The 15493-nt window shown below is 45.8% G+C and overlaps 1 protein-coding gene across 4 annotated transcripts in view; it reads right to left on the reverse strand.

Moving 5' to 3' along the window:
- Nucleotides 1-15493, reverse strand: part of USP7 (ubiquitin specific peptidase 7) — a 1709027-nt gene that overhangs the window by 932965 nt on the left and 760569 nt on the right. For all 4 annotated transcript variants that reach the window (XM_078663105.1, XM_078663106.1, XM_078663108.1 and 1 more), the window contains one exon: nucleotides 13961-14117. In XM_078663105.1, the coding sequence (XP_078519231.1) occupies nucleotides 13961-14117 (157 nt within the window). The remainder of the gene's footprint in view (nucleotides 1-13960; nucleotides 14118-15493) is intronic.

Raw genomic sequence — 15493 nt, forward strand, 5'->3', positions numbered from 1 at the left:
TTTTTGGTGCCTCCAGAAGTAGCGCATTACAGTAGTCTAAACGACTCAGTATGGTCCCGCGAACTACTTCCGGCCTGGCCAGTGCAGGGAGAAGGGGCAGTACTTTACGCAACATGCGTAGCAGCATCATGCACGAAGAGATGGTCTTGTTGACATGCATGTCCAGCTGCAGATTTGGACCGAAGATCACCCCCAAGTTACGAGCTGACTCCGCGGCCGATACCGTCTCTGGGAACGTGGCAGGCCAGAAATTCTCCGGGAGTGCCCTCGGAGTCCGGTCCATGGAACAGTGGAGCACCTCGGTCTTTGTGCTGTTGAATTGTAGGGAATTAGCCCGAAGACAGTCCGCCGTAGCTGCCATGCAGCGATGCAATGTCTCCAGCGGGACCGCATTACTACCTTCCAGGGAGAAGACCAGCTGGGTATCGTCAGCGTAGTTAAAAGCCGAGATACCGAAAGATTTTATAAGCTGGACCAAGGGGCGGAGGTAAAGATTGAACAATATGGGGCTGATGGCCGAGCCCTGAGGGACCCCTGCCCTACTTTCCGCAGCTCTGACTGATACGGGGGGAGCGTGACCATCTGCTGCCGGTTATTAAGGTAAGATACCAGCCAGTCTCTTGCCCTCTCTGTGACCCCGCACTCCTCAAGCCTCCTGATGAGGGTCCGATGGCAAACCATGTCGAACGCAGCCGACATGTCGAGCAGCACCAAAAAGGCTGCCCGACCACTGTCGACTCACGAACGAAGATTGTCCAAAACGGTTACTAGTGCGGATTCCGTCCCATGTGCGGGGCGGAAACCGAACTGCGACTCATCGAACCATCCAGTTTCTTCCAGGAAGCCAGAGAGAGAGCGGGTCACCCACTTTTCCACGATCTTAATAGGAAAAGGTAGCAAGGAGATTGGCCTATAGTTGGAAAGACAGGCGGGGTCCAGCGTCTGTTTCTTGAGCAGTGGTGACACGACTGCGAGCTTCCAACAATCAGGGACCGTTGCCGAGTCCAAAGACTGGAGGCAGATGGAATACAAAGACCGGAAAAGTTCCGCCTGAAATGTCTTCCAGAATTTGGGAGGCAGTGGATCAAGCGGAGAGCCTGAAGTCACCGTACATGCCAGACTGCAGAACTCCTCAAAGGAGAGGGTGGCAAAGTGTCTTAGTTGAGGTCGACTGGGCACGGCTTCCGGAGCTCCTAGGCTGGGAACAAAACCACTCGGCCGGGGCCAGCTGGGCGAGGTATCCTGAGCTACCCAGGCTGCCTGACTAGAGGCAGACCTGCTTTGCCCCGTTGGACCGGCCCCAACGCCCAAAGCCACCGAAGCAAGGGTATGTCCACTCAGCAAGGGTCAACTGGAAGGAGTGTCCGGAGCTCCCAAACTAAGATCTGGGTCACTCGGGTGGGGTGGACTAGGTAGTCCGTCCGGAGTTCCCAGGCCGGCGTCAGATACAGCCGGCCGGGGTCGACTGGACGAGCCAACTGGAGCTCCCACGCCGAGAGCCAGAGGCACTGAGTTTTTTAGACCTTCCAAGATCTTAGCGGTCTTCTCCTCAAAAGCGTCCGCCAGGGAGTCACACAAAGTCTGTGACGCAGGGACCGTGTTAGCCACGCACTTAGGGTGGGTTAGATCCCTGACGATTTTAAACAGAGCTTGTGACTTGTTCGGCGCCTGGTTCAAGGTAGTTTCCAGAAAGGCAGCCTTAGCCAGCCTGATCTGCGCCTTATAGCCCTGCAGTGCCAGCCTGAACGAAGTCCTCGCTAAGGGCAAGTACTGCTTCCTCCAGGCTCTCTCGGCACGTTTGCAGCTCAGCTTCAGCTGCCGCAGCTCCTCCGTATACCAGGGACAGGCCCGGTTCAATCTGCCACGGGACTTACGAAGAGGCGCCGCCTTGTCCAAGGTATTTATAATGGACTTGCACAAGATGGTATAGCTTTCCTCCACCGTGTCACTCAGACAGAAGTTTTCTGGTAAGAGGGAAGGCAGAGACGATGACTTTAATAGTCGCGACCAAGGTCTGCCCAATTTAGCCTGTGCAGCACCAGCTTTCCCCGAGGAATGGTCCCCCGGACGGAGGGAAAAAGCAACCAGTGAGTGGTCAGCCCAGCACTGACATAGGATATCATTGACCACCACTAGTTGTGCGTCTGCAAAGACCAGATCCAAGGCGTGACCTCCCCTATGAGTGGCTGACAGGACCAGTTGTTCCAGTTGAATATCACTAAAAGCTTGGCAAAGTGTAGTAAACGCACTATTCAGCGGGCCACCCAACCACAGGTTGAAATCCCCTAGAACCAGTAACTTTGAGTGAGTATTAGAGAGGTCATATATCAAGTCGATGAAATCTGACAAGAAAGGAGCCGAGCCCGGTGGGCGATAACATAAAACGCCCGTGACCAATGTTCTCTCCAGATTTATTAAAAGAGAACCCCATCAGCTCAAAGCCCGAGACCTCTCTAATTTTCAGTTGAGAGAAACCCAGTATTTCTCTATAGATGACACCAATTCCACCCCCCGTTCTTCAGCCGGGAAGTGTGGGTGATTTTAAAACCTGGAGGACAAGCCAGGCCCAGTTCGACCAGACAGTCCTCCTGTGAGAAGTTGGCCTGATAGGCAGTGCTCACTATTCTAGTGATCACTATGTATCAGTCCAAACAACCCTTATTGATGATTTGTTGTAAGTCAACCTTATAGACCAGCTATCCTAGTAGCATGGATACGAGCAGTCTAAGGCTAAGACTCTAGAGGGCGTGTTAAGCCAGCTGTTTTACCATCACATTACCCCTTGAACACCAAGTGAAAGGACACCACACAAGTTGTTATGAAAATAAACAGATATTTATTTATAACAAGTCTACCCTGAACTCTTTATGAGTCAGGGAGCTAAGCACACAACAAAACTCTTACGAAAATACTTTAAGTTGCACAATTTACACAAATGCCCTAGGGGCACGAAAAACCATATACACAGTAAGTGGAATGCGAACTTGCTAGCAGGTAAGTAATACTTTTCTAGACTCAGGAACCGCTAGGCCTACAATTCTAAACACTGGGATTAGATGCAGGAGGCCTGGGGACGTCGTGTGCAGAGTGGGAACTCTCACGCGTAAGGCGGGAAAAAGTCTATGGAGGCTAGTAAAGACAAAGTTACTGTTCTCGGGCGAACCCGACTAGGTGGGTCGAAAACAAGAGTGGATCCGAACACTTAGGGTGTTGGACTATGCTGGAGCACCGGAGTACTCAGGTTACCTAGCCCAGGGGCTGCGGCTGCATAGGGTTGAAGTTACGTCGGAAACCCTCGTTGAAGATCCAGGAGCCTGAAGAAAGAAGTTGCTGGCAGGCGGCCAGTGAAGGAGTTCGTGGTGATCCAAGCCTGGATCAGGGAAGAAGAAACCTGTAAGCAGAGGGGACCAAGTTCTGAATCACTAGCCAGTGATTTGAGTGGGCACCAGGATGGCACCGGACGAAGTCACCTCAGCCAAGTGAGTGGGCGCTGCTGGGCTCTGCAGTCTCACGGACCAGGAGGCGTTGTCGGCGACCAGGATGGAGGTGCGAGCTGTCCCACGAAGGTTCTTGCTGTCGACGTCGCTGGACCCAGGATTGGGCAACAAGTCTTGGCAAATGCAAGGCCCACGCGGTGGACCGAAAATGGCGTCTTGAGTGGACCAGGAGGGTCCAGGGTGCTCCTCTGTTGGAGGGGAGCAAGGGCTAGTCTGGAGCAACCAGACCAGCAGTAGTTGTCGTCGTGGAGCGTCGTGAGAGGGCCACTAGCCAACGGGCAAGCGACCTGAACAACGCGGTGAGCAGCAAAAAGCAGAAGGGCCCCACACCGATCTCGTGGATGCAGGGGGGCTGAACTTCGGTGCTGGAGCTACTCAGGGTCGGGGCTTCTCTTACCCCAAAGCACTCAGTCGAGGGTCACTCGGGAGTCGTGCTGGACAAGCGTCGTGCAGTTCTGAAGATGGCCGGTCCCTCGAGGTCTCGTCGCACCCACGGATCACAGCTGGGCTGATGATGTAGGTTGAGGTCAGAGGTGCCAGGGAAGCCGGTTCTCGTCGTGCTGGAGCAGTCTTGATCCGAAGGAGAGACTGGCAACAAACCGCGATGCTTGGTTGGTGCCTGCTGCTGCAGGGTGACTACTCCTTAGTCACAAGGGAGAAATCTTGATAAGAGTCTTGAGTTCCTTCTTGAAGAAAGTAGTTTCAGGATTCAAAGATGATCTGATTTGGAAGGGGGCCAGTTCCTACCTTTATCCTGCAAAAAGGGGCTGGCACGCGACTAAGTCCTGCCCTATGGGTGGGACTAGGAGGGGGGTGGTTACACCCCTCTCCTTTGGCGGGCTTTCCCCAGGCCAGGGGCTGGAGTGCCCCTGGAACTGGTTCCAGCCGGCCTATGCACAGTGAGCACCGGGGTGCCACTTGCAGTCACCTTCCTCTAAAGCCCTGCCTACCTAGAATACACAAAATCCTGTCTGGGACGGTGCTGGCACCGCCCCTGGCAGGAAACCCTTTGTCCTCGCCTCCTGGGCTGGGAGGACTCCCAGCAGCAGGAGGGCAGACTTGTGTCTCGGTGGCAGCATCCATTTTGTGGAGCTAAGGCTCTGTTGGACTTTAACCGGGGTTATAGGTTACATACATGTTGTGTCCCTCTAGAAGGGTGGAATGCTAACCCCGTCGCCAGAATTGGCGAGGGGTTAGTATTCCAATTCGTATGACACCTTACTCGACATGTTTTGATAAAGCGATACCAGAGTTGGCATATAACCGCGAGGATTATAATGCACTTAAGAGTATATGGTATGCGATATCATGGAAACGGCTAAGGGATGGACCCCGAAAGCCGCAGACAGGCTCAGCTCATGCCAGAGCACCATCTCACACGATTCCAAGCACTCTGCCTTCAGGATTGTCAAGGCCTGCCATAGGAGTGACTGATAGGAGATCTGTGTGTCCATTTTAGGGTTAGATATAGGTATACTATATCTAAAGCAAGGGGTGATTACACCACCTTGCCCCAGCTGTCAAGCAGCCAGTTGTGTCAGTTTTGGATGGCCAGCCAGGGGTGGCATAATACATGCTGCAGCCCCTGGTAGGCCCTGGGTACACCTATGCCCTGGGTACCTAAGGTACACTGTACAGGGACTGATAAGGTGACTCCGTATCCAATTAGGTATGTACCTAAGGTACATGGAATCCATTTTACAGAGAGCAGTGGGCCTGGGGTCCTGAATAGCAGGGCCCCAGGTCAACTAAGTCAGAAAACCAGCAAAACACCAGGCAAAAAGTTGGGGGCAACCATAGTCTGGGATCTACCTTCCTACACCTCCCGCGTCCAAGTTTCCGTAAGAAACAGAACATCGAGCCCCGAGGTCTCGATGAGGAAGGCAATCTCTGTATGGTGCTTGCAGAGCGACCGAACGTTAAGCAGCCCACAAGAGAGGGTGTTAGGCAAGGTGAGAGCAGTACCCTTCTGACTCAGGAGCACCTGGCTCGGTCTAAGTTCCAGTAGGGCGGCCCGGGAGTAGACATGGCGTGGAAAGTGCGGAGGGACAGAGGGAGCGGCCCTATGCGCGCCCGTTGCGCGAACGGGCTTACCTCTGGCGCACCTCTGGCGCGCCCGATGCGCGCAACCGCTGCGCGCTTGCACTTCCATCCTTTTATAGTATTGGACCGAGCGGAGATCCGCCTCCTGCGTCCCTTGCCCTACGCAAGATGGAGCCCGAAGTGCTCCCAGCCTTCAACCCCACCCATGATGGCGGACGGACCCACTAGGCTGTCTGAATCCCGCCGAATGCGGGTGAAATACCAATTAGGGTGCAGGTGAGCCTGACTGTTCCCCGGCCTAGAAGCAGACACCTGAGGTAGGCAGCGCGAAATTAATGAGCTCTAGCAGCTCTGGGGGCGAGTTACCAGCAGAGCTTTTATATTACCTACTGGCGGTCGCCAGTAGGTATATATAGTTAGGATTTTTTCTCTATGGGATTTTTGAAAATTCTATGTCTAATAACTTTGGCGTTTGTGGACGGAATTGGCTGAAATTTTCAGGAAAATGGCACATTTTGTTTCTGAGCAGCCCTTGAAAATTTGGGGGCGGTTCGTCAAGGGGGGGCCGAGAAAAAAGGGGGGTCCCAAAACGTGTTTTTAACATTGAGTTTTCCATAGGGCGGTTGGCCTCACTTTTAGCCCGAACGGCTGAATGGATTTGCACGAAACTTGGCAAAATTGTAGGGACTGGTAGCCCGATGTGCCTTTTGTAGGTCTCAATATATGTGCTACAGTGGATTTTGAGAAATTAACGTTTAAAAAAAGATATATATCTGTAACAGCGGACCGGGCAGCGCTCCAGTACGCGTACTTTTCGCGCAACGGAGCTTTGTGAAGCGAAGCGGATTGGTTCTCCGGCGTCTGTAAACATTCCAAACAGTCCGTAGCGGCCGCCATCTTGTCTCTCGGTAGGATCGAGAGAGAAGAGGAGGCCAAAGCGAAGGGGCAAATGACCATAAGGGGGCATAGTAGATCCTCGCTGACCCCCTAGGTTTGATGTGGAGGTTTTAAAAGGGCCCCGCGGGGCAAAAAAAAAAAATAATAATAATAATCGAACGGCTGAATGGATTTGCACGAAACTTGGTAAAATATTAGGGACTGGTAGCCCGATGTGCCTTTGCTAGGTCTCAATATATGTGCTCAAGTGGATTTTGAGAAATTAACGTTCAAAAAAAGATATATATCTGTAACAGCGCTCCGCTTCGCGTAACGGAGGTTTGCGAAGCTGATTGGTCATTCTGTCACTGGGCTATAGTTGGGCTACATCTGGCTGATATTTGGGCTACATTTGTTTTTTTTGTCTCTGGCGGCCATCTTTGGGCTACATTGGGCTACATTGGGCTTCATTGGGCTTCATTGGGCTACATTGGGCTACATTTGGGCTCCAACATATATATAGGCCAATGTAGCCCAATATATATTTTTCAAAGTAAATTTTCGTAAAAACCACTGGAGCATATATCTTGAGACATAGCAAAGGCACATCGGGCTACCAGTCCCTACAATTTTGCCAAGTTTCGTGGAAATCCATTCAGCCGTTCGAGCTAAAAGTGAGTCCAACCGCCCTATGGAAATGAAGGACATGAATGGGTAATTTGTAATTAGCAAATAGCTCATCGCAAACTAGGAATGGTAAAGAATCGCTATTTATTCCTTAAAGTTCGCTATTTAGGAAATGTAAAAAACTTTGATGATACATATGGCGGTTCATCTCTAACAAGATAAGAAGCATAGGGATAGATTTATGATGACTGGCGCATCACCAGGGATGTGTTAGTCATTCTGTGCCGCTGTTCCGTCACCTATGGTGTGCTGCATTTACAATGCGGCGCATCATGGGGCAAAAACAGCACAGATGCGTGATGTATCTGTGCCGTAAAGGTGGCGCATTGCTGGAGTTGTATCGCAAGTGTGATGAAGCTCCAGCAAGGGTCGGGGGTGCCCCTGTCGCAGGGTTTCTGTTCTCACACAGAACTGTGGACAGAGGATTGGAACCTCGGCGAATTAGGGTGTCCCAAAACTCACCTTAGTAATCAAAAACCCCTTAGCAAGCTAGGTACAGTGTCACATTGGATATAACAAACTCTCAATGTTTAGACAATCCAGAATATGAACTTATAGTACCTCAGGATACGTGGAACTCATGAACAGTCGGTCGTTATATATTTCTTAGAAACCAGAACATGGAGTTAAGAAGAACACATGTGTATTTGAAATGTTTATTTACTAATGCCGTCTTCTCAGGCGTAGTATCTTAGATAATACAAGTACACATATTATCAGTAGCAACATTACCAGCATAGTTACTAGTACATAAAAAGCGAATGGTGACAGTATGTTAACATGCTGTAAATGAATAAGAGTTAGCAACACTTATAAGCAGCCGCGGGCCGTGGAGGGAGTTACGGTGGGGCAGGGAGGCGGGGAGGGGGAGGGGCAGGGTGGAGAGGGCTCCACCCTGCCCCTCCCCCTCCCCACCTCCCTGCCCCACCGTAACTCCCTCCACGGCCCCCTATATCTCACCCTCCCTAATACACATATTATATTATTTGCTAAGAAGGTCTCTTTGTGTTGGTTTAGGGCGTGCCCATACTTTAGTGTCTTAGATTTGAAGGAATCACATCAGCATACACCAGCTCTCTCTTCATGTGAACCGCATCAACTGTTGTGTATGTGTGTTCGGCAAAGCAATATAAAACCCGCCTCATGCCCAGAATTGGCAGAAGTTGCACTTATGTTATGAGTATGAAGTCGTGGAGATCAGACCTCATAACAATTCTGTATCGTGTTGTTCTTGAAACTTCAGCACTCGCTGTACAGATATAGTTTAACAAGCAAAGCAGATAGTAGAGCAATAACATATTATTCTCATGTAAACCACGATGAACTACTAGGTTGAAAGCTAAAGCAACAACTAAGTGTTGTGTGCAGAAGTTGCAAAAAAGGAAAAATGGCGTTTAAACCGGTAATGAGCCCATGCTAACTTAACACGGTGTAAAGATATCCAGGACCTAGATGACACCTCCCCATGATCCAGAAACGAACTGAATAAGATAATAGAAGTGCCATCTCATGAGAGCAGATTGCAAGTTTATATGTGGACGGTCCGCAAGGTAAAGCATTAAAAACTAGGAAAATTTAATGCTAAAGAAAAATAAAACAGCCAAGTACTTTATCGAGTCTTAAGCCAATAGGCAAGCTAAATAATAAAAACTTGACAAATAAGTCAATGAATTGTCAATGAAATGCTAGTACTCAGCATATCAAACATGAAAAAGGTCTATGACATAACTGTGTATGCAAAATAAGCTGCAACAGCCTCCAATAGGAAGTCACCGTCTTCATCCGAAAAGAGTTCAGCCATCCAATTTAAAAGCGGAAAAGAACATACGTGCTCTCCCAGCACCGGATCCTCTATCACCATCAGAGGACAGCTCGGTGGGTTTTCAAGAAAGCTCTGTTCCAAGAAAGACTATGTTGCCGCCAGTAAATTCCAGGGACCAATTAGTCCATGCATCAATGCCACAGCCATAATCCTTTCGCCAGGACAAACCAACTCGTGAGTAATGATAGGAGTCATCAGCTGATTAAAGTCGACGTCAGGAGAAACCGGTCCGCAGAGACACAAATCAATGGCCCAATCGAAATCACAGGTCAGGCAGTGAAATACAGGCTGGACACAGGTGAAGTAGGAGAATCGAAAAAATAATCCATATGCCGTGCTTAATATCGCCAACGGCATTGTGCCATAATATTCTAGCAGGCGATTGCGGAACAGTGTCAGCAGCTGCAGGGCGGGAGCTTGCACAGGAGGGACATCCATATTTAAAAATGTAAAAAAGCACAAGAGCGTCCGCTGGTAATGCAAGTAAAAATGGGAATCCACGAAGCAGAGTGGAAAAAATAGAATGAAAGAAAGCAGGGATGACTCCAAAGATTTTCTCAAATGAAGTCACGAGACCACTGGTAACAACTTTAAAAAAGTGCGCCAGGGCCTTTGTGGAGGACGCGTTCAAGATAGTCCGAACCATCTTGCTGAAATGGAAAGGCAAATCTGTATTGAAAAGGGTCTGCACCTCTGTACGGGTGTTCGCTATGTGAAGCACGAAAGTTTCACGGGCCGAACTCAAGGCCACCTCTCTCTGAGACAAAAGAGCTCTTATTCTTGCCATGCCGTTGAAATCTGCTCCCAAGGTTGGTATTTGTGGCGAGATTGAAAACTCCCTATGTTCATGTGTGGGAGGAAATAGAACATTTCTGCAGCAAATAACCCGTTCACTTACTGTTACGATAAAAGGAATACTTTTAATTAACCCAGAACAATCTTCATTATTGAGCATCAAATAACTACCATTTTCCAACAACTTGAACGTGGGGATGATAGCAGGAACTGGCGTGCCTTGCAACACGCAAGCCATATTTGGTCGGTGTTTGTTGCATGAACCGTGTAACTGTATGTGCCTACACATTAGTGAATGATGTGGCGTCTCAGTGCATTCCTCTCCATTCAGATAAACTTCTTGATCATCTTTGAAACATCTGTATGTGTATGGAAGCGACCAGACCTCATGAAGAAAAGCACTACCTAAAGGTTCATAACGACCTATTGGTATATATTTCATACAATTTGAAAACTTATATAAAGCAAAAGGCAGCGTTATTAAACCGTGGATAAGGCACGTTGCCAAAAAACCCGCAATCCTCTGCTGATGATGTCACTGAGCATGTCATGAATGATGTAATATGTGACATCATCAGCAGTGGATTACGGGTAATAGTATCTCTAGTTTACTCCCTTATAGCTGTCTGTCTTTTAACATAAGTGTCTGTTTCCTTCCCTTATACTTACTGTTCTTTTTAAAAAAAAAAATTTTTGGTTCACTTCCGGTTCGCGTACCGGCGAGCGAACTGGGAAGCGAACTGGGAAGCGAACTACGAGAAATAGAGGTTGGCACAGTTCCAAATATTGTACCAATTTTTTAATAACGGGGAGGTAGTTCTGAAAAGAACTTTTTTTAATTGTTTTTGTTGTTTTATATTTTTTTTATTATTTTTCTGAACATTTTTTTACTTTTTTTGGAATTTTTCTGAACAGTTTTATATTTTTTGGGGTTTTTCTTGGAGGGGGCAATGAAAACGATTCATTGTAAAGGGCTCAACAGGAGCAACAAAACAAAAAAAAAGTATTTATTATTTTGGGCGTTTCGTACAAACTTGCATATGATAGTCAATAGCTCTGTTGATCAGAGTGATGCTTCTTTCTCCGTAGCAAATGAATCCATTGCAATGTACGCAGACGTGTTTTACTTCACCAAATCTCATTTGTATATTTGGCACCATCTCCCTGCCCTCTGGTCCAGTTACTTCCGGTACAACAGATCTTCTGGCCATAATAGGGAGATTATCTAGGTCGTTCCGAAACTGTGCAGCACTGTAGTTGTTAGGATGCCACCTAGTCATATGGCGATGCATTGTGTAGTTTCCGAAACTGTATTTTTTCTCGGTCCCTCTGGACAGTCTATCTTGACATATAAGGCAAGTTACGTATCTTGCATTTACTTTTTTCTGACCTTTGGGAATTTTAAAAAATTGCCAAATGAAGTTTTCTTTCCGGTGAGACGTCCTGGGCTCCTCAGGCAAAAACTGCCTCTCTTCGTGCTCGTCGTCCTGTTCCTCTTCTTCCTCTTCTTGTTGAATTATAACTTGAGCAGGTGGTCCACTCTTCCTTGGATGTGGTGGAGGTGGTGGGGAAGCACCAGCTGAAGCTACTAAAGAAGCCATTGCTCACTGGTAACAAAGGGTCTTTCTCTCACAATGATGAAAGTCAGAGTGAGGAAAGAAGGAGGGATTTTCATCATTTGGGAAAAACAAGAGTTCTCAACCAATGAAAAGTGTTCATTTTAGATTATATGACCTAGTCTTACATCATTAGGAAACCAAAAGTGAAATGAACCAATGAAAAGTGTTCTTACCAAGTCACATGACCTGCTGTGTTTACGTTAAGCGCTTTGCAGGGCCTCCCGGTTTGCTTCCAGAAACCTGCGCTTTGCGACTCGCTTCGCGTACCAGTTCGCTAACGTAGCACGTCATATGACGTATCACGCGACAACGTGAAACGTCATGCGGACGGGAGGCGTCACGATGTTGTTTTCTAACGCGGCAGTTGCGGTAAAGAAACGTTTACCGGCTCGCGGTCTATTTCGCGGCATCAAGGTCAGCTAACGGGAAGCTTCCCGATTCGCGAAGCGGGAACGAAGAAAAAAAAATATTTAAAAAAAAATTCTTCATAAACATATAAAATATATTTTTGGATTTAAAGAAGAATACATTTTACAGCTACAGATATTAGCTGTTAAAAAACCAATGAAATTCACTGAAAAAACCATAGGTTATAGACAATATATAGTTAGGAATTAGCATTTACAAAACCTTGAAAATTCACTGAAAAAACCATAGGTTATAGACCATATATAGTTAGGAATTAGCATTTACAAAACCTTATTTTACTCACACAAAACCATTGAAATTCCATATATAGTTAGTTGCACTAACTATATATCGCGCACCCGCAATCCACTGCTGATGATGTCACATATTACATCATTCATGACATGGTCAGTGACATCACTGATGACATCACTGATGACATCTCAAATGACATCACTGATGACATCACTGATGACATCTCATTTGACATCAATGACCACATCACTGATGATATCATTCATGTGACAATACAATGCATCTCCTCACATTTTAATATAACCTCTGTTTCACCCAGTGTTAAATACAGAGTATAATTTTTGAAACCATTGACACACCAATACTAGTTACTACATACGCACTCACTGATTCCTATGTCTACACACACATTCACTCATTCACCCATACAATCATTCATACATACAATCACTCATCTTTACAACACTATCATATGCACTCATACACCTATACAGACACTCACAGTCTGCCACTCATCCATGGAGTTACTCACACACCTAGTCAGTCCTGTAAAGAATCAATGACACTTCCATTTTCTTGTCTATACAGTTAAACATAGAGCACCTTACATTTTCAAACATATACTAACACATACTTACCTTCTTATACAATCATTGATACAAGTACACATTGATCTGCACAGAGTCACACACCTCCCAGCCAGCCACACACACACTCAGTCTCCCATACAAATACTTGGACAATCAATCAGTAACCCATATAGTTAATCATATAGCTACTGATCAACACATGCAGCAGTTTACAGAACAACAGACATAATGATGCACAAATTAAGACAGTTTAGTCACTAACCCATGCACTCAGTGAGACACATTTAATCACTCACTCATACATTCAGTCATGCACCTACTAAATCCTTTGTCCAGACACTTATACTTCCACTCATTCTTCAATATGTAAGACACATTTTAACTTTACAGAAACATACAGTCACTGGATGTTGTCATCAGTGATGTCATCAGTGATGTCATCAGTGATGTCATCAGAGATATCAGTGATGTCATCAGTGATGTCACTGACCATGTCATGAATGATGTAATATGTGACATCATCAGCAGTGGATTGCAGGTGCGCGATATATAGTTAGTGCAACTAACTATATATGGAATTTCAATGGTTTTGTGTGAGTAAAATAAGGTTTTGTAAATGCTAATTCCTAACTATATATGGTCTATAACCTATGGTTTTTTCAGTGAATATATATATATATATATATATATATATATATATAAGCGAAATGCACTCTTAATCCATGGTTGGTTCCATGCACTGTTGTCATGCTGGAATAAAAATATGGAGAAAATGAAATACGATCTTTTGGTCTTAAGAAGTGGTGTTTGAAACTGGATTAAGAGTGCATTTCGCTTTTTGAAGCGTGTTTGTGAAATGGAGTACTATTGGCAGGAAACCCTCTGACCCTGTTTTGCACCGCAGTCAATGTGTCCCGGTTTCGTTGGAGGAAGTGAAACGGATATATATATATATAAATATATTTCTTTTATTTTGTATTTATTATTTTACTACCCAGAATTTGTAGCTACCATTCTATAAGAAATAACTTAAATTGACATTTTGGATTTAAGCCTGTATGTGGAAATGTTGATTACTGACTTGCACTAAATCTGTTGCTTTTTCCAATTTTATAATACATGCTACTGCATATTACATACTTTACTCTCCATTAGCAGCCAGTCAATGTTGCGCCCATAGGCTCCTAGAGACATCCGTTGATCGGTGCCAGGATGTCTTACCTTGAATATCAGTGTTTAGAGATTGCTGAACGTAGGATCTACAACATCAAAAGCTAATCATGAGCATATTCTAGGAAAAATATTTTGACAATATTTAACCAAGAGCTTTAACTAATAAACAAATCAATATGAGTGCATAAGTCTTACTTTGCCATCCCCCTTGGGATTTAGGTAAACAACGTAGTGCCCTCCATGGTTATCACCACTATGTACTAGAACTGCATGAAGAATGTAGTTTGCAGGATCCTTGGCGTCTTGCTTTTGCAGGAACTCATCAAGCGGTAACTGCTCAGGAAACTCAAACCTAAAAAAGCATGTTTTCAACAAGTTACTTCTTTTGCTTAAAAGACAAGCTCATTAAAGCTGTAATGTAGTGTAGTTCCTATATTGCCAATAGGCTCTGCGCATTGGAATAACATATCCTATAGATTTGACGTAGGACTTAGGTCGACTAGGTCTCTATCGAATATATTCGACTTAATTGTGAGTGCTAGCTAGCTCAAAGGTCACTAGAAACTCTCGAATTCACAAGAAGGGATTCATTTCTGACAACCGCACAAACATGACAACATTGTTTACCCAAGAATAAAACTGATCTTCAGAGTCGTGGAAACAAAGGATCGATATTTTGTTCAGTCAATCGTGCATGCTTCTTTTCATCAGGGGTGCAGAGAAATAAAGAGACGGCGTATTCAATAAAAGGTTTATTGAACTGTCTTCTTTCTCATGCAAGTAATGCGTACTGCTACAATTGTAATACTGGTTGCAAAGTATAATGCGTACAGTAAGAAGAGTATTATAAAATAGTACTGTAAAAACATTGTAGGGTTCCTAGACCATAGATAAATAAATACATAAATAAAGGCGGCTAAAAGTACTCAACTGGTGCTTCTAAAATACACCTACCCCAATGTACCTAACCTAAGTCTAGGGCGAGGGAAGAAGTGAGTGAGGTGTAGCATAGGTTTAGTTTTCTTTGCCAAGAATCTAAACAAGATTTCTCTTAGGGTCTAATCAGCTCCATACCTTGGTTTTAGAATGAAGGAGGTCTGGTATCTGTCTCGGGACTCGATTTCCCAACACCCTGCGAGGGGAGCTTGGAAACACTGGGGTTGGATTCTAAGCAAGAGAAAGGACAGCTTCTCGGTCAGTGCGTCAGCTGGAGGGTCGGCTTCCTTCAGCATTTGCTGTAGCGAGCTGTGTCAGGCAAGTAGATAGTCTAGCTGCTCCGAACCACCGTGTGTTTGCTAGGGCAAGTGTAGGCATATTTATACCTTGAAGGTGCCTGGTTTGACGTAAAATCGGACATAATAACTTCATCAAAGAACCCCAAGGGAATGGTAGTTCTTTGAAAACTCCATGATTCCTAGGACAAATCAATATTTAAGTAAGGGGATGTCCCTGACTGCTGAAGCAGAGTTTTCCAAGAAATCGTTGTGGCTTTTTGGAACTAGTGGAAGTAGCCATGCCTGTATTTGGACTGGATGGGTTATGTCTAAATATGGGTATGATTTATATGTCTATATAAGGGCAATGTGAATTATACCTATATCAGGGCATGAATCGGTAATTTTCGCTCGGATCCTAAAACGCCATACAACAGTAATAGTGAGCTTTCAAAAGTCTAACAGAAAACGAATAAGTCTAGAGTAATTTTGAGGTGGTTTTTGAGAACAAGTT

This window comes from Lissotriton helveticus, chromosome 10 (assembly GCF_964261635.1).
Source record: "Lissotriton helveticus chromosome 10, aLisHel1.1, whole genome shotgun sequence".
Lineage (NCBI taxonomy): Eukaryota > Metazoa > Chordata > Amphibia > Caudata > Salamandridae > Lissotriton > Lissotriton helveticus.